General features: G+C 52.6%; 1 protein-coding gene across 1 annotated transcript in view; it reads right to left on the bottom strand.

The window, feature by feature from the left end:
• PCP4 (Purkinje cell protein 4) overlaps positions 1–4134 on the bottom strand; it is a 54042-nt gene extending 49908 nt beyond the window's left edge. The window contains exon 1 of the mRNA XM_036352208.1: positions 3987–4134. Coding sequence (XP_036208101.1) covers positions 3987–3995 — 9 coding nt within the window. The 5' untranslated portion in view covers positions 3996–4134. The remainder of the gene's footprint in view (positions 1–3986) is intronic.
• Positions 4135–18785: the final 14651 nt, after the last annotated feature.

Genomic DNA, 18785 nt, shown 5'->3' on the forward strand with positions numbered 1-18785 from the left:
GGTGTCTTTTTAGACCTAATATCTCCAGTTAGAGGAGAGAGAGTCTCTATCATTGTGTGACACAGCAAAACCATTTGGATCTTGCTGGATCTTCTTCTATCTTTACCGCATCACACCCCCAAATATGGTTAAAACTACACGAGACATTGAATTGTCATTTGATCTTCTGTCGCTGCGCCTTGGGGGCCAGTGGCAAAATCCACATTGTGTGCCACTCCCCTCGGGATCTGTGCTTACCTGGTCAGAGATACACAGTTCCTTGCAGACCTAATGACCCCTCCATCCGCCTGGGTTTAGTTCACTATTACACTGTAAGGGACACACAACCATAACCGTTCTCATTCTAGGTCTGTTTCCTCTTACTGTGTGTCTCACCGGCCAGTTGCCCTGACGGCTAACTATGTAAGCCCCAAACAAGTGTCCCATGATGTTTTGTAACCAATGGTTACTTTCTATGAAGGAAAAATTGTGTCTTTCCTGTACCCCCACCCCACCCCACCCCAAGACTGAAGTGGGACCAGCCACCCCTGCTGGTCCAACGAAATGATGGGCACAGCCTTCTGCTCTCCTTATCGATGTCACACATAAGCAGTAGCTTCCGATTCCGTGCTAAGGACAGACATGTGGGTCGAAAGATGTGCCCTTAAGTGTCCTTGGAGTGTTCAGGCCACCAGGCACAGGCCTTCTCTTGCGGCCACTGTCTATGGAAGAAATGGCCATGACCCTGACGCTGAGTCACAGCGCCCTATCCAAGCCGATGAGAGAAAGGCGCCCGTGACGGGAAATAGGAGGATTGGGAGGCTGCTTTCCCAGAGGGGTCACCACCCTAATTAATAGCTGTCAGCTGATCCTGGGGCGACCCGGAGCTCCCCTCCCTCACACACAGGGCAGTGCTGCCTCCTTATGAAATCAACTCGCCGAATGTTTCCCTTCATGCGGTGACATCTCGCCACTGGCTCTCCTCAATAACGTCCTTTGCAAAGCAACTTGAAAAGAGGCCCCTGGCGAAGACAATGAGACACGCTGCCATTGTTTGTGGGACTCTTTTCTTCAAATCATGTCAGGTGGCTACGCAAAGCGGGCTGTCACTCCTCCCTGGGCCTGGGAGTCCGGCCGGAGAGAGGAGGCGGCTGTGTAAATTGCACTTGGTGGCCAGGCTTCCCGATCGGCTCGCACACCTAAGCCTGCACTGTGATCCCTGCTAAATTATCCTCCAGCTCATCTCCGAGCTGCTGCAGGCACAGCTGACAGACTCCAACACCGAAATGTAAATGAGCCGCCCCCACACGCCACCTCCGCTCCCTCGCTTTGCCCTAACTTTGGACTTGACTTTGCTCGCTATACTTGAGCTTCTCTCTTCAAACACATGTCATTCCCCCGAAAAGAAAAGCGTTGTCACAGGGGATACAGAAGACATGGTGTTGCACAGTCACCCAGCTTAAAGCCAGCTCCAGACTCAGTTTCCCCGCCCGCCTTCCCTTAAAGACAGGAGGACCAGGAGGAGCAGAGCCCACCCCCCCACCCCCACCCCGGGGGGCATGCGGCCCTTGGAGGGTCTCTCCACCCAGCGGGGCTCATGCCCTGGCCCCAGGGGGCTGCTGGGAGCTCCGGAACTCTGCAGCGGGCACTGAACCCTGACAGCTGGCGCAGGATCCATTGTCCACCAGCCTCCAATAAATCCAGGAGTCAGAGGATGGTGGGCAAAATCCTGTGCCTTGACCCTCGCAGTAATGAGGTACACGCCCAAGCCAAGAATCATCTGAAATCCATCCCTGCCTGAGAGTCATTAAAACTAGAAGCCCCGTGTAACTCACCCAAGAGGAAAAGCTTGGGGGGCAGGGGGGATCCGGTTCCCTCCCCAGAAAGGAGCTTCTGTTCAGCTTTATTAAATGTTTTAAGCAGATTTAAGTTTTAGTCCAAGGACACATTCCCGCTCTCCAAGGAGCACCCCACCCCCCACCCCCCAGAAACTGGGAGGTCAGCCAGAGAGCTGGTGGCTGGGCTGGGGGCCAGAGGGTGGGGGCTGCGCCATGGGCAGGGGAGATGCTACCAGAGGGGCCAGGGGAGGCGAGGGCAGGCGTGAAGGGTTTGGTGGGCAGCAAAGGGAGGCTGTGGGATTTTGTCAGCATTAAAGGAACGCGTTTGCCTGCCAGCTCCTTTGATGAAATGCGGGGGACAGGGCTGCACCCCTTTCACGAAGCAGAAAGGAGGGTGTGACTCCAATCGAGGGGTGAGGTCTGGGACACTTGCTCCCTCCCGGGGGACCCGCAGTAAGAGAGCCCCTCGGAGCTGGGCATTCTGGAAAGCTCATGAGTACGACGCGGGGCAGGAGGAGAGCTGGCAGGAGGCCCGCCGCTCGGAAGGGTTCCTGGCAGCTGACTTGTTCAAAGAAAGGGAGCCCCAGGGCTCTGCTGCTTCCAAGCCCTTCTTCCATATGAAACGTAAACCCCACTGCACACAGGCAGCCCTTCTTGTTGTAAGCACGGGGAGCTGACACACATAGAGAAGCTTCTGGCATCTCCAGGGAGTCTAGCAGAAAGCCCCCCACCAAGCATGCAGGAGATGGGGGGCCGGATCTCACATCCCTGTGTCTGCTCCGAGCCCCCACCTCCTTTTCCTCGGCTCCCACCCTCCTCCTCCTCCTCTCTCTCCTCTGGCACCTGCTGTTCAGAGAAGCCCTCATGCGCTTGGCCATCCACCTGGCGATCAGCTGCCCGGCATTGCAGCCCGTGTCCTGGGTCTGTCTTTCGCCTGCTGGTGGCTTTGAACTAGTTGACCTTGAACTTTTCGATGCCTCAGTTTCCTCATCGGTCAAGCGGGAATACTGCGAGCACCTATTTCACAGAGCTGTTGGGAGGCTCAAATAAGGTAACGTGAGTGGATGCTCGGTGCCCAGCTGGGCTCTGAGGCCGCGGGGCCACTGGGAGCTGCTGCGTGGTTACTACTGTTGTTGTTGGAAGGGTTTCCGCCTTTCCCTCCTCTCCCCATGCTCGCCTCCCCCTCCTCCTCGCTCAAGCCCTTGGCGCCATCCCCAACCCCGTTCCCACATCTCCTCAGGCTGCGCCCGCTGGTTCTTCCTGTCCTGTTTACATCCCAAGCCACCCATCAGAGAGATAAAAGCGGCGAAGACACATTTTATTTCTGAAGTTGTTAATTATACTCTAGACTTCCAAAAAAGGATCACCCATCTGTCAAAAAAAAAAAAAAAAAAGAGGAAAGCTCTTACAAAGTCATTATTTGAGCGCCAACCGAAAGGAAGGGAAAACGGACCGTCTTGGTCTCGGAGTGGCCTTAGAGGGGGTGTTGCATGACCCAGATCTGCCCCCTTGGAAAGAGAGAAAGAGAACATGATCTTTTAAAAAATAAAATGAACCCCAGCAAAACCGATTCTGTATAGACATATTCAGGGAAGTGACCTTCAACTTAAAATTGTCCCTCTTCCGCCCACATCTCCCGTCTTAGAGCCACACACCTGGACGCGCACGGCACCCACGGCTCCTCAGCTGGGCTCCTCCCCGGGACTCCGAGTAGCCGCGATGCTGCTGCACCGCCTCCGCTTCCCCGCGCTCCCCGCACCGCACCGAGCAGCAACACCCCTTCCCCACGCTCCCCAGCCCGCCCGCCGGAAAGCTGTCCCCTAAAACAAACACACGGGGAAGCACACAGAGCTCCCGGAGAGCCTCCCGCAATCCGCTTCCTCCTCTGAGGGCTCAACCCCAAAGCGCTTTCCAAAGTCACCATTCAATAGGAAGCAAACAATGCGTCCCTTTCTCTTTTTAAGGAGAATTTTAAAAAGTTGCAAACTTAACCGGTCTCTGCCCTTGCCCTGCAAAGCAAGCCATACATAGTGCTGGTCTTCAGAGCCAATAGTTACAGGGCTGCCTTCACAGTTCCAGAGATAACGGAGTCCCTTCTTCCCCCGTCCCCTCATCCCACCCCCACCCCCGCTCCCCAAGTTTCCCTTTCCGAGCAGAAGGGCCGCTCACCTCGCTCATGATGCTCCACCACAGCTCCGGTCCGCCGCTCGGCACAGAGAACTCACTGCTCAGGGGTCGCTGGCTGCTCCACCGGCCCTGGCTTTCTCTTAAAAAGGGCTGCCCCGTGGCATCACGCCTCCCTAAGCCAATGAAATGCATTCACCTGTCTGAGCAGCTGGCGGACATCTGAGAGCACACAGGGCCACCTAGTGGAAGGAAGAAGGAACACACCCCAGGTCAGGGCTCCCCATTCCGTCAGGGAGAGAAGAAACGGTTTTCTTTAAAAGTCAAAGCCAGAGGTACAAAAACTGTTCATCCACTGGGGGGGGGGGGGGGGGGGGCGGGTTGTCAACACATAGAAAACATGTTTTCAGTGTCAGTGCAAAGAAGGTTCGTGTGTTTTTTAATATATTTTTTTTTATTTCAGAGAGAAAGGGAGAGGGAGAAAGAGAGAGAAACATCAACGATGAGAGAATCATTGATTGGCTGCCTCCTGCACGCCCCACACGAGGGAATGTGCCCTCACCGGGAATCAAACCGTGACCTCCGGCCGGGCGAAAGTTCATTTTTTTAATTTTATTTTTCAATTACAGTTGACTTTCAGTATTTTATCAGTTTCAGGTGTGCTGCTCAGTGGTTAGACACTTACATAATTGACGAAGCGATTCCCCCCAATAACTCTAGTACCCGCCTGGCACCACCCACTGTTATTACAGTATTACTGTGTTCCCTGTGCTGGGTTTTACGCCCCTGTGACTGTGCCACACCAACCCGTACTTCTTAAACCCCTTCCCCTTTTGCACACAGCCACCCACCCACCTCCCCTCTGGCAGCCCTCAGTTCCCTGTGTCTCTGAGCCTGTTCCTGTGTTGTGTGTTCGTGTATTTTGTCCTTTAGACTCTGCATGTAAGTAAAATCACATGGTGTTTGTCTTTCTCTGTCTGACTGATTTCACTTAACATAATACCCTCTAGGGTGGTGATGGCGAACCTTTTGAGCTCGGTGTGGCAGCATTTTGAAAAACCCTAACTTAACTCTGGTGCCGTGTCACATATAGACATTTTTTGATATTTGCAACCATAGTAAAACAAAGACTTGCATTTTTGATATTTATTTTATATATTTAAATGCCATTTAACAAAGAAAAATCAACCAGAAAAGTGAGTTCGCGTGTCACCTCTGACACGCATGTCATAGGTTCGCCATCACTGCTCTAGGTCCATCCATGCTGTTGCCAACGGTAAGAGGTCATTCTTCTTTATGGCCGAGTAGTGTTCCATCCTCCCTCGTCTATAGATGGGCCCGTGCCCCCTCACCCCCGACATGGGCTGCTTCCACCGCTTGCTGTTGGAAGCTTGTTCTTAAAGGGAGAGCAGCTCTGAGACACGTGTGTGCTGGGTCTCATCCCTCCTTGTCTTCCGGGCCCTGCAGCTTCCCCCGCCCCTGGTGGCACCAACCTCAGCTGTTAGAGCTGAGCATTTCCACTCCTTCTCCCCGAGCCCAGTTCCCTAGACACTTCATCCTGGCTGGAGGGTGTGAGAGGACTGGCCGTGGACCTGGAGGTGCGCGCTGTGACAAGAGACGGGAGGAGGTCCCCGGCTTTCTCTGTGGTGGTCATGACGTGGCCAGCGGCGGAAGCCTCTGCTTTGACTCTGGAGTCTGCTGAAGGTCGGACGGCCTCACCCTGTCCAGCATCTCTATGCAGAGGTTTAGTCTTGGCCAGCCCTGGACTCGTGATGCCTGAAGAGTCTCCACGGCAGCCAGCAGGCCCCCGACTGTCCCAGGGCAAATGCTCAGAGCTGAGAGGCAGGGGCTGCCCGTCTCCATGACCCATCGCTGGTCACGGTGACCCCTGCCACTTGCCAGCTCCCACTGGTCCCAGAGCCCAGCAGAGCCTCGCACGGTAACAACGATGCCGTGTCATGGCAAACACCCCAAGCGATGAGGCGCCAAGGGCCTACTGGAGGTACAGGCATAGCCAAGTGGTGGCTACCAAATAGCTCACGTGGGAAAATCGGTGAGCCCCTGGGCGGCTGGTACAATCCTCAGACACCTCACAAGGCCTCAGCCACCACCCCAACACGGAGACACGCGGTCCAGAGCTCCCCATGGGGTCAGTGCCGAGCGCAGCCCCATCTCAGTTGTCGTCCACTGGCTTCTCTACGGCCAAGATGGACTCACCCTTCAACTCCTGCCTCCATGGGCTCCTCCCTCTCTTACATCACACCCCCTGGAGCTTTCATCCCACCTCCACGCCAGCCTTCTCCAGGCTTTCAGTCACCAGTGGCCTCCCCACCTCTCCACCCCACCTCTCCACCCCACCTTTTCCACCCCAACCATCATGGCAATCCTACTTCTCTCCCTACTGCCTTCCCTCCTCACCGCCAGGGAAGGACCGATATTATAGATTTTTTCATAAATTGTGGGACTCTGCCATGGCCGCCGAGCAATGTGAGACAGGTGACATAGCCGGCACCTGGAGGAGACTCCGGGAAAGAAGAGAAGCATCTTCAGGGGAACTTGATCAGGTTTCCCACGTGGCATTCAACAGACCCGATAGTTTCTCCAGGACGTCTCTACCTCATGTTCATGAGCATGGACCTGTGTCGCTCTGGGGGACACAGAGGACATGCTGAGGATGGTCACAGAGAGAGAACTGAGCTTCCGTGGGAAACCCGCACCCATGAGTCATACATGAAGCAAGTGAGTGTGCACCCCACACAGTTCCACGGATGCTCGCTGCCACCGAATGCCCTTCCGATCATGTCCCAACAGGCGGGCCCTCAGACCCGCTCCCAGCCCCACCCATTCTCTTGGGGAGGTGGTGCGCCAACCTGACCTGCCATCAGACCAGGATGAGGCCCATCAGCAAAGACTCCCTGGACCTCATCTCAGAAGCCCGAGGGATAGCATGCTAAGTGGATGGTCTTTGAACCTTCCCATGTGGTTCTGATAGGCAGTCAAGTGTGAGAATCATTGCTCGAAGCAGTGATAGCGTGCCCACACACGCACACACGTACACACACACCTCTCACTCCTTCCAAACTTTCCAGGCTCCCTCCTGCCCTAGCCTCGTCTCCCGACCTCCCTTTAGGACCTGCGTGGCCATTGTTGACCGTCACAAGCACCAATCTCTGTAAGGAGCTGCGACACATCACTGCCTGACTGTCCTCACATCAGGAAAACACCACATGACACGGTAGATGGATTCCCAGAGCAGAGCCCCTCGATCGTTTCTGCATGAACTTGCCAGGGTCTCTCCATCCCTCAGCGCCGCCTTTCCCCCACGGGCGATGCAGGAATATTAAAACCTCACATCTGCCAACCTAAGCAGAAATATACGCGCTGAATGTATTGAGCTGGGAAATAAATTTTGAAAGAACTTCAAGAGAATTAGATCTACAGCTTCCTATATTAGATCTCGGGGAATGCTTCAACCTTGCTGAATTAAAATACAGACATGCGGTCCCATAATTTATGAAAAAATCTATAATATCGGTAGATTACTGTCATCTTCGGGGACACGCGATCCTGCCTGGAGGTGCAGAGCCGGACCGGGCCATCTTTCGAAGTCTCTCTTTGGGGTGATTTATAGGGACACTGTGGAGGGACAGCCTCACAAATGCATCGTGTGTGCAATCTCGGGGGCACGGGGGCTTCAAACGCCCACCTCCTGCCTCGTGGCCCCACCTGAGTTTTCTGCCTCGACACGTGCCGCCATGTCCCAATCTCTGAGCTTCCGGATGGAGAGAGAAGGTGCGCATCCTCCTGGGGTGGGGGCGTCGGGGCCCATGCCAGTGGCGGGGACCCTCCCTCCCGCTGCCTTCACTCCTCCCCAACCACAGGCCAAGCACAGTCCCTGGGCGTCCATGCACCCCCACCTGGATCTCAGCACCCCCCACCCTGTTGGGTGGGCCCAGTGGGCTCCTGCCCTTGATCCACCCCGTTTCCTGCAGTTTTGAATTTGAATCCTTCCTCCAGAGTCTAGCCTCTGCCAACCTCCGGGTGTCACATGACCCAGAGCCAGGAGGTCATCCCGGTCCTCTCTATGGATGTGAAAATGCAACATCATCCTGCACACCTCTCTGTATTGCAGTGATTCATTCCGTGGGTGCTTGTTTACACAACCCTTGCCTCTCACCTCCTTGACTTAAGCCTCCTGAAAGGGGGCAAGGCCACCCCCCCCACCCCCCGGCCTTCTGTCCGTCCCCCTTCCCTCCCCCCGCTCCACTGCTGTCTGTCCGTCCCCGCCCCCGACCCCCGTGCCTGGCACCAAGTCGGCTCCAAAACTTCACCAAGTGCGCATGTTGCCGTAGAAAGTAAACTCTTCTTTCCATCAAATTAGATTCACTCTCCAAAGCCCACATATAAGAATTTTATCTTTGGGAAATGAGAAAAGGGATGACATTTAAAAATCTCTACGCAGTCAGATTTTAAGCCAACTTTTTAAAACATTAAAAAAAATGTTCTGGCAAAACGGACCTGTTTAAAACCTGGACGGCTGTGCTTTGTCGCCTTTTTAAAGAGAAAATAGATTGATAGGAATGTTAGGCCGTGGCTTTCCTTCCGAAGTTTCAGCAAATGACACGGCACACCTGCCACTTGGTCCCCAGCAGCACCTGCTCTCCCCACACCCCCTGCGCGCTAGTGGTCGCCCTCACCTGGCCGCTCAGGGGAACAGTGTACATTTTATTCTTTTCAAAGATGTTGAAAATTTATTGTCCGTAAACTCTCTCTCTCTTTCCTCTGCTGTGTCCCACTCTCTTCCTAAAACGAACCTGTGTTTACACATGTGACCTCCCATCTCTCCTGCACACTCCGTGAGATCTCCCGTCTTTAAGAGCCGCCCGGCCGGTGTTGCTCAGTGGTCAGGGGCCCATGCCTGGGTTGCAGGCTCGATCCCCAGTAGGGGGCGTGCAGGAGGCGGCAGCCTATCAATGATTCTCATCATTGATGTTTCTCTCTCTCTCCCTCTCCCTTCCTCTTTTTGAAATCAATAAAAATATTTTTTAAAAAGGAAGAAAAGAGGCTCCAACCAATAAGAGAGGAAGGAGAGACAGACATGGACAGGTCAGCCGTCTGCCAAGCTCCGCGCGCGGAGCTCTGTCCTGCCGCATCTTCCAGGGCCAAGTGCTGCAGCCCTACCTGCAGCTGCTACTATTTAAAGATTTGAATTACTTCCTGTTTGTGGATGAAAAGGTCATCTTGTACCCTTCTAGCCCAATTAAGTGTCCAGCCGGTGCTGGGAAGGGCGGCCCGGGGTGTTCACAGAGCCCTTTGCAGCTCCGCGTCAGACGAAAAGGTCAGCGGGGGTTTGTATTCAAAGAGCCCGTCTCTGCCGCCTCAGCCCGGGCCCAGCGCTGAGGGCCACGTTGGGGCTGCTGCTCGGGCTCCCATCTCAGCAGCCGCCTCGCTCGCAGAATTGTGCTCGGAGCCGTAATTATTTTTCCCGTCCGCACACCCCTGGCGAGCTCCTCCAGTTCCCTCTCCAACAACTGTTCCCCAAACTGCGAATCGGTGATTCTGCAGAGCCAATCCACTGGTCCGTGCTATAGGCTGGACTGCGTCTCCCCCAGATTCAAACGGTGAAGCCCTAACCCCCAAGGGGACTGTATTTGGAGACGGGGCCTTTAATGAGGTCATTGGGGGGTCAGAAGGGTGGGGCCCTACCCCAATAAAACTGGTGCCCTTTTAAGAAGAGGGAGAGCCCCAGTGGGGAGGGGTGTGCACTGAGTAAAACGTGCGAAAACGTAGGGAGAAGACGGCCTTCCAGCCGAGGAGGACCCAGCCCTGCTGCCTCCTTGACCTCGGAGCGCCAGCCTCCAGAACGGGAGGAACATTTCTGTCGGGTAAGCCCCGCCCCACCCACCCGGCGGGACTTTGTTATGGCAGCTCAAGCAGACTTGAAGGTTTGGGCGGGACACGGCTGAGGTTCTTTCTGTATAAGGCACTACAGTGACCCCTGAGACCCCACCCCATGGGGACGTAAGTATCCCCTGCTGAATGCTGGGGATGGACTCAGCTCTCACCCCCTGGAAGGCTGCTGGCAGCCAAAGGGAGCTGGCTGCCTCGCCCAGAGTCCACATACCCTTCAGGTGACACCCCCACCCCCAATTCATTCAGGCCCACGTCCAATAAAGGCCCGGCCCCCTTGTCCCACTTTGGAAGAACCCTGCAGGTCATCCATGGCAACCCTGAGCTTCCTGTGGGATCAGCGGAGGCCCTTGTTCTGCCTGATTGCAGCCCAAATTCCACCACTAAGGTTGTGATGGTTTTTCTTCTTGGGCAGATTAGCAAGGTGGACACCACTGCTCCTGTCCTGTCGTGGTTCCCAATAGAGTCTCTTCCCTGTATGAGGGGTTCTGCTGGGCAAGCAAACAGGGCAAAGACACGTGGGGGGCAGGGGGCCTGCAGAAATGGGTGGACTGGACGTAAACCAATACATTCCCAGGGGTACCCTCTACCTCACTGCATTGTTCAGCATTTCCATGGTGATGGGAGATATGTCTACGGCACCTCTAAGTGGGCCAGATGCAAAGGGAATAGAATGCCGGAAACTACTAACCTCTTCCAAAAGGGATGCGGAAATGACGGCCTAAATTGATCTGCAAAGCCTGCATGTCATTTTGGCAATTTCAAGACTGCAAAATATTAGCATAAAAAGTGATCAGTTCATTCCTCAATTCAATATGAATGCTTGCTTTAACTAATTCCAAACACTAAATCATGCTAAAAAAAGCTTATTACCAATATTGTAGAATTAAGGGGGGAAAGTCATTCAATTAAATCCAGTGAGCTAAATGTCTTTAGAAGAAAATTAATTCCCTAATTAAGCAGCCGAGGGGTGCAGTGCTCCCCCAGAGCAGCCAGAGCCACCAGCCTTCTAAATGACTAAGCTGTTCTGACTGAGGCATAGCTGTGGAGACGAAGCTTACAAATGCAGGGGTGCCATCATCTGCTTGGATCCCAAAAGGCAAGGCCACTTTCATCACGGAGAGAAATTAACCAGAAAAAAACAGCTTTTGCAACCAGGGACATACACATCAAAAAATATTTGGGTGCCAACATTCTATTTAGTGGCCCTGTTTTGGTCTGAACAGATGATATTCTAATGGTCAGACTTTCATCTCTAACAATTTCCCTGCCCAAACATTAAAGTGTGGACAAACTCACTGCCCACTCTCCCATAAACACACCTCTTAGCAGTAACAGTGATGCAATTAATAAGATCCGTGGGGGCGTGGGGTCCTGGGGGTCCTGTGCATCCTTGGATCTCTGGGACAATTGAAAAATACCTGCGACTACCTGAGGTCCTTCAACTATTGGAAGAGCAGCCAGTGGCATTGGGTCCGTAGAGCTGTGTTCCTTCCGGAAGTTCTAGAAGAGAATCTGTTTCCTTGTATTTTCCATCTTCTAAAGGCCCCCACAGCCCTTGGCTCATGGCCTTCCATCACCACAGCCTTTGCTTTTGCTGTCACATCTTCTCTGACCCTCTCCTCCCTCTTCTATCCTTTAAGGACCCTTGTGATTACATTGGGCCCATTAGATGGATAATCCAGAAAAACCGCCCCACATCAAAACTGTTAACTGGATCAGATTTGCAGAGCTCTTTTAGGACACCTAAGGGAACAGGCTCACACAGAATCACACGTCGCAGAAATTAGGATGTGGATATATTTGCAGAAGTCAACATTCTGCTGACCACACTGCCCACATTCCACAGCTCAGAAATGAAAGAGCCCCCTAATTGTAAATCCCCTCCACACACACACACACACAGACACACACACACACTGCCATCATGATGCTTGGAACCATGAAAAATCCCAACTCTACTTAACATGCTCCTCTCTCCGTCCCCCAAGGTGTAAGGAAAAATGAATGGCGTGGATTCGGACGTGAATAATCCAGGCTCTTTTCAGGGGCTTCGTTTCAGCTCCCAAATCACTAGAAGCCACCTAGAATGTCAAAGGTTCACCTGGAAACTCAGCTCCAGCACAAAAGCTGCAGGAAACTCATGTACCAAAGAATTTCCCCAAGTGTCAGACGAGCTGAGAATCTGCTTCTCACTGTACAGCAGGCACAGTTCATTTTCTCAGGTAAATGGAATGTATTATTTATTCATAGCGATGGATAAATAGTCCTATAATTACAAAAATAAAAGGGGACGAGTGTGGATGTCTGCCGCTGTCACCATTCCTTTCAATGTGTGAGGGTGGAATTGTTCACATCTGATTCTATTAGTCCATATTAAAAGTATCATTTCCAAGTAGTCTGTGACTTTTATGAAGCTAAGACTTTGAAGATAATTGAGCTGGAATGGTTAAGCCATGATGATGCGAATACAAGGAAAATAGATGCTCTTACTGCCCATGACAAACCCGGGAGATGAAAAGCATTCGTAGGTAATGGTTATTTGATGTGGAAAGCACCCACGTTCCTCCTTAGAAATGTAGTTGATAATAATACATTTTCATTTTATTAAAATTGGCTGCACAAAAAAATAGATGATTATTGGGTACATCTCCAGACAAACTTACAAAACCAATTTCCAAGGAGGATTTCAAAGGAAAAAAATGTTATTAAGTTGGGAAAACAGGAAATTTTTCTTTGGGAATTGTTTTTAATGAATAACAGTTTCCAGATCCACAGGTAATTTGCCTTTTTAATTGTGGAAAATTGAACACGGACAGCTCAGTGTGTCTACTCTAAAAATGCTGGCCTCGTGTGGAGTCAAATTCAGACGCGCGCCGTCACTCACGCGTGACGCTGCCTTTCCTCTGGGCAGAGGGCGTCAGCCGCGGCTGGCCTTTCACACCCGCCAGCGGCCAGGCCAGAGCGGCAGACCTCCCTGCTTGGGTTCATGTGGGTTCACAGAGCCGTAACCATTTCCACGGGCTTCAGCCGAAGAGAAGGATCGACTGTACGAAGCGGGCCACCTCCTGGCACCAGGGACACAGGCCAGGCGGTCACCAAGGACAGCTGGACTTGGGACCTGGAGGTCCCCGGGACCACGAACCACTGGTGATTGTTTTCCACTTTCTTTCTTTGCAAACTGGCCTGGTCGGCTACTCAGGGCGGAGAAGCTGAAAGATGGCCACCCAGCAGCCCAGGTTCACAGATGTGCTTCCTGCTACATGGGGTCGAGGAGTACACGTGGTCAGGTTTCCCAGGAATTAGCCCGGCTTGGCCAGGTGTCTGCCTATGGATGGGCTAACTATGCCTGGGGGATATAGTCACATGACAGATGTGTGGCATAGTCACATGACAGATATATGGCATAGTCACATGACTGATATGTGGCATAGTCACATGACTGATATGTGGCATAGTCACATGATATATGACATAGTCACATGACAGATATGGCTCCAGGACCCAGCCCAGAGCCTGGCAGGCCAGCATGTCCTCAAAGCGGGGACTGGTCAGCCAGCCTGTCAGCTCTTGACAGAAAGAAACTCCCACCTGTGCGGGCTCAGATTCTATTATCCAAAACCCTGGGGCTCATTCGGGCAGTGTTACTGAAGGAAAGGAGTTGGCATTCGGGGCAGAAGGGCGGCCCATTGGTCAGGACAGCCCATGTGCCGCAGGCCCCTAGGGAGGCCTGGTCCACCAGCGAGCGCCCCAAGGCCTCGCCCCGCCCAGCCGGCCACTGTGTCTGAGCGCCTCCTCGGAGCGCAGCAGCATCCTGATGAAAGCGCTGCAGCCCAGTCCACGCTTTTCCAAACACGCAGGTGCGGGGCCCCAGCCAAAGGCACAGGCTGTGAGCACAGGCTGCCCGCTCTGCCAGCCCGCAGGCCATGCGACCCTCCGCAGACACCCTGACCGCCCTGAGCCGTGGCTCTCCGCCACCCAGAAAACAAGTGAAGTACCTCCCCCCGGTGACCCGTGTGAAGATTAGGAAGATCGGGGTTGGGTTGAGTGGTAGGAAATGCCTGCTTCTGTGGGGCAAACGGTGGAATATCTGCAGTTTCCCAGGCTCCAGACCAACACTGGAGGCCCCGCACGGTGCCTGGCTCGGAATGAAAAGCAACCTGCATCCCACAAGGATGCAAAGTGAACTCGGATCGTGCAAAATACAATTTTTAAAAGTTCCAGGTGGGAACATTGTGTCCCACCCCCAACCTCGGACAGACTGTAGCCCACGCCATACGCTGAGGAACAAACCACGTGGGGAACAAGCAGCCTTTGGGGAGATTTTAGTTCCGCACCGTCTGTGGCAGCTCATGACAACGGGAAGGGCAAAGAGAAGGTATGGTCCCAGCGGCATCTTAGAGACGATGGCCATCTGTCCTTAGGTGTGGAAGGTTCTGGAAAAAGCCCATTCCTGCAATAACAGCGGGCAAACAGTGGGCTGAGGCTGGGGCTGAAGGGGCTCAGGGCTTGGAGATGGTTTTCATTTTTGCTTCAGCCTCATCTTTTACATAATTTTGCATAAAAAAATAACTTTTATTTCTATCTCCCAAGTCCCTACCATGTCACTTGTGTACAAATAGTGTCCTCGGACCCTGGCTGGCCGGAGGTCAGGAAGCACAGAGAGTATTGTGCCTGCGCATAGAGCCCTGGGATTCTCCTCAGCACTTTTCCTGGCAGTTAACTTTTAATTAAAAGATTAAAAAAAGGTGTTAATTACCAGTTAACAGATGTCAATCTATTCTGAAAAGGAAATTAACACAGGCCTCCATACTTCTTGCAGTTCAGGAAAGGGGTGAGGATAAAGTGTACCTCTGCCCACACTTCCCTTCTGACTTGGGGAAATGTGGGTTGGAGAGCCACGCCCACACTGGTTGCCAGGCTCAAGATTTAAGGGCCACATTATAGGTAACCCGAAAAGGATGGGCACTCACGCCCACAGAAAGGGAGGTGTTGGTGCGCTGGAGACAAGATGAATTTCTTTAGGCACAAGAGACTCAAAGAAAATTCTTCCCAGACTGGCCAGTGTGGCTCAGTGGTTGAGCATCAACCCGTGAGCCAAGAGGTCACGGTTCAATTCCCTGTCAGGGCATATGCCTGGGTTGTGACCTCAATCCCCAGTGTGGGGCGTGCAGGAGGCGGCCGATCAATGAGTCTCTCTCATCACTAGTGTTTCTATCTCTCCCTCTCCCCTCCTCTCTGAAATCAATAAAAATATTTTTTATAAAAGAGCATTCTCCCAGGTCGGAAAACAGGGTTCTGGTCTCTCACAGCTCTTGTTGCGTGATTTATACCTTGTGATGCCCCCCAAGACCTCCTTCTGAGACGGTCCCCTTTCTTCCGGACAGGCGTTTCTTTCCCTCCTTTCTTTCCCGGGAAGGAAACTTGAACTGGTATCTCTTACATAATAAGCCACTGAGAATGGAACGTGGAAAGTGCAAAGGTGCCCAGCATCTCAGATGAAAGCCTGCTCCCTGAGGGCCGTGCCGGACCTCGGGGGGCCATCACCCCCATGAATAAATTAAAACGCGGGTCCAATCTAGCAAAGGAAAATATTCTTTTCACTGGCAAGACCCCAGTGCAGGTTGTGTTTTAGCTCCTCCCCAGGACCACGAGCATGTTTCGAGGTCACAGCACTGAGGGAAGGGGTGAGGGGAAAGCTTTGCAGAGGTGAGGTTGGAGACGGCGCCGATCCACTGTGGCCACAAGGCCTCTGACCTCGAGATGAGGGGAAACACGTCCCCAACTGGTCTCGCCTCTGTGGGGGATCAGAAATTCAAAATGGAAACAAAATGGAAAAGCGAAGAGTGGTGCGTAGGATACAGGGTGACACTGTGGCCTTAACTCCATCATAGCCCTTAATACAGTGACCGCGAACCTTTTGAGCTCGGCGTGTCAGCATTTTGAAAAACCCTAACTTAACTCTGGTGCCGTGTCACATACAGAAATTTTTTTATATTTGCAACCATAGTAAAACAAAGACTTATATTTTTGATATTTATTTTATATATTTAAATGCCACTTAACAAAGAAAAATCAACCAAAAAAATGAGTTCGCGTGTCACCTCTGACCCGTGTGTCATAGGTTCGCCATCACTGCCCTAACACCTTACAAACGTGTGGTAACCATGGCCCTGGTCCCATCGCTGGGGACGCCTGGGAGCAGTGTCCTGCTCCCCGCTGGCAGAGGGAGCCCCGTTCACAGCCAGAGAGGCGGCACCTGCAACGGAAGCTGGTCCTGGGAAGAAGCCAGAGCGCCTGGCACAGTGAAGCCAGGGTCCATCGTTTCGCAAGAGGCAATGACGAGGTGATGTAACAGGAGCGACACCCCTTTCATGGGGCGAGACCGGCTGTATCGTCTCCCAGAAACAATGGCGCTCACCTTGGCCGGGTGGCCCTGCTTTGCAGGTGAGCTGGGAAGGCTGGCATCTGCTTTGCACACCCCCAGGAACAGCACTGAGCCTGCCACCTGGGCAGCAGCGCAGCAGGAGTCCCTGCCTGCACCCAGCCCAGCCAGGAGGTGCTCGGGATTCTAGACTCATCCAGCCCAGCCAGGAGGTGCTCCGGATTCTAGACTCATCCAGCCCAGCCAGGAGGTGCTCCGGATTCTACACTCATCCAGCCCAGCCAGGAGGTGCTCCGGATTCTAGACTCATCCAGCCCAGCCAGGAGGTGCTCCGGATTCTAGACTCATCCAGCCCAGCCAGGAGGTGCTCGGGATTCTAGACTCATCCAGCCCAGCCAGGAGGTGCTCCGGATTCTAGACTCATCCAGCCCAGCCAGGAGGTGCTCCGGATTCTAGACTCATCCAGCCCAGCCAGGAGGTGCTCGGGATTCCAGACTCATCCAGCCCAGCCAGGAGGTGCTCCGGATTCTAGACTCCGGAAGGGACCCCAGTGGAGAAAACCCCGTCCTCCTAAGGGGCGGGGAGGAGCCTCCTGAAATCCACCTGATCCTTCAGCGAAGAAACTACATGCCTCCCTCCCATCCCGGGCGGGTGCAGAGAAACAAGCCATGAAGTCCTCGTGATGAAGCCAACAAGAGCCTCAGCACTTCGCTGGGAGCTGACGCAAAGGTTCCGAGCCCTTCTCGCTGCCTCCAGGCCCCTTTAGGAGCTCTGTGCTCCCAAACCAAATGGAAATGAGTGCAGTGCACGCGCCCCTGAAGCTTGAGTAAATATACAGTCCTGAAAAAGTGGCTGCTCTAACTGAAATGTGCATTTCTTTTTTACTGCTCATGCCCTGTATCAGAGGTCCTCAAACTTTTTAAACAGGGGGCCAGTTCCCTGTCCCTCGGACATTCCACACATGCGCACTGCGGGCCCGGGACGAGTCGGCTGCTAAGCAGGACAGGCAGCGGCGGCAAAAACACTTGGCGGGCCGGATACATGTTTTCGGCAGGCCGCATGTGGCCCGCGGGCCGTAGTTTGAGGACCCCTGCCCTATAACTTTAAATATCTTCATACACACTACCAGCTGGAACTTTGTGCATCATCCCTGCTCTATTATAAAGGCCTTGTTTTTACATTACTCTCAACTTGGGCAACTCCCTCACACAAACCACAAACAAAACACAAACAAAAACATCTTGTGGAGATGAAGGTCAGGCTTTCAAGGTCAGGAGGCCCAGCGTCCTAAGTGTGAGGTATGCACTCTGGAAGGACTCACAAATACTTCATGGCCCACGAAAATGGAGATTCTGACCCATTTTATTGCCCCAGAAAGGATGGAGGAGAGGCTCATTCATCATTCAATGTATAGATATCAATACTCAGCATCCATGCGAGTGATACGTAATGAATGCATACAGCGTGAAAAGCCATGAAGGATGTAGGTGATGGGACCTCACCCTAGAAAAGCCAGCATCTCATTAGTGAGAGTAGAAACCCCACAAACAACTGGAGGACAAGATGAAAATTGCCAAACAGGAGCTGTGGACAGTTATGCTACTGTGTGGACTTGTCCTGTGAAACTTTAAACAACTTTGAAGCTAAAAGCAAAAACGGTCAAAGCTTACAACAAACACCTATGCACCCGTGACTCCAATTCACCAATTGCTAACATTTCCCCTCAAAAAAACCTCTGAGATAGTCCCCACTTTCTTCCAGAACAGAAGAAAGTGGGGACCATCTCTCTCTCGCTCTCTCTCTCTCTCTCTCTTTCTCATTTGTCTCTGTTATTTGAAAGTAATTTGAAATCATTATAACATTTCATCCCCAAATGTTTTATCCATAAAGGTTTCTTCTGAGAAAAAGAATATTTTCTACATAACTTGAATATCATGACCACACCTATAAAAATTAACATTGATAAATACTATTATCAAGTATACAGTGCATATCAAATGTCCCAAGACCGAGACCTACCAAGGGTCGTGCAATGTATTGATCATTGTGCCTCTTTAGTCTCTTTTTGCCTAGAACAAATCCCTTGCCTATGTGTTTGGTTTTATGTTTGTTTTCATTTGTAACATTTCAGAGTCCAGGCCCGTTGCTGTGTAGACTGGCCTACGGTTGGAATGTGCCTGGTTGTGTCCTCATTGTTAGATTCAGGTTAAGCCCTGGGCCCGAATGCTAAATATTTGATGCTCTTCCCTTGCGTCAGAGCAGGAGCCCATGAAGTCAGCTTCTCCCGTGACCCTGATGACCGAGGCTGGGCTGGAAGGGAAGTTTCCCCTTGTGATTAATAATAACCGAGGGAGGGCCACGCTGCGGCCCTGTGACTACCCTGCTCCCCAGCAACTTTCCACCTCAGGGCGGCACCCGGCGCAGTTACAGTGATAACTGCAAAACAATGACTTCGCAGCTCCCTCATTTTCCATCTCATCCTGTCTCCTCCTTTGTTCTGTTTTGCATTGACTGTGTGGGTTTGAAGGAGGGGGAGAGCCCTAGCTGAG

The sequence above is a fragment of the Myotis myotis genome, unplaced genomic scaffold (genome assembly GCF_014108235.1).
Source record: "Myotis myotis isolate mMyoMyo1 unplaced genomic scaffold, mMyoMyo1.p scaffold_m19_p_2, whole genome shotgun sequence".
NCBI classification, from domain to species: domain Eukaryota; kingdom Metazoa; phylum Chordata; class Mammalia; order Chiroptera; family Vespertilionidae; genus Myotis; species Myotis myotis.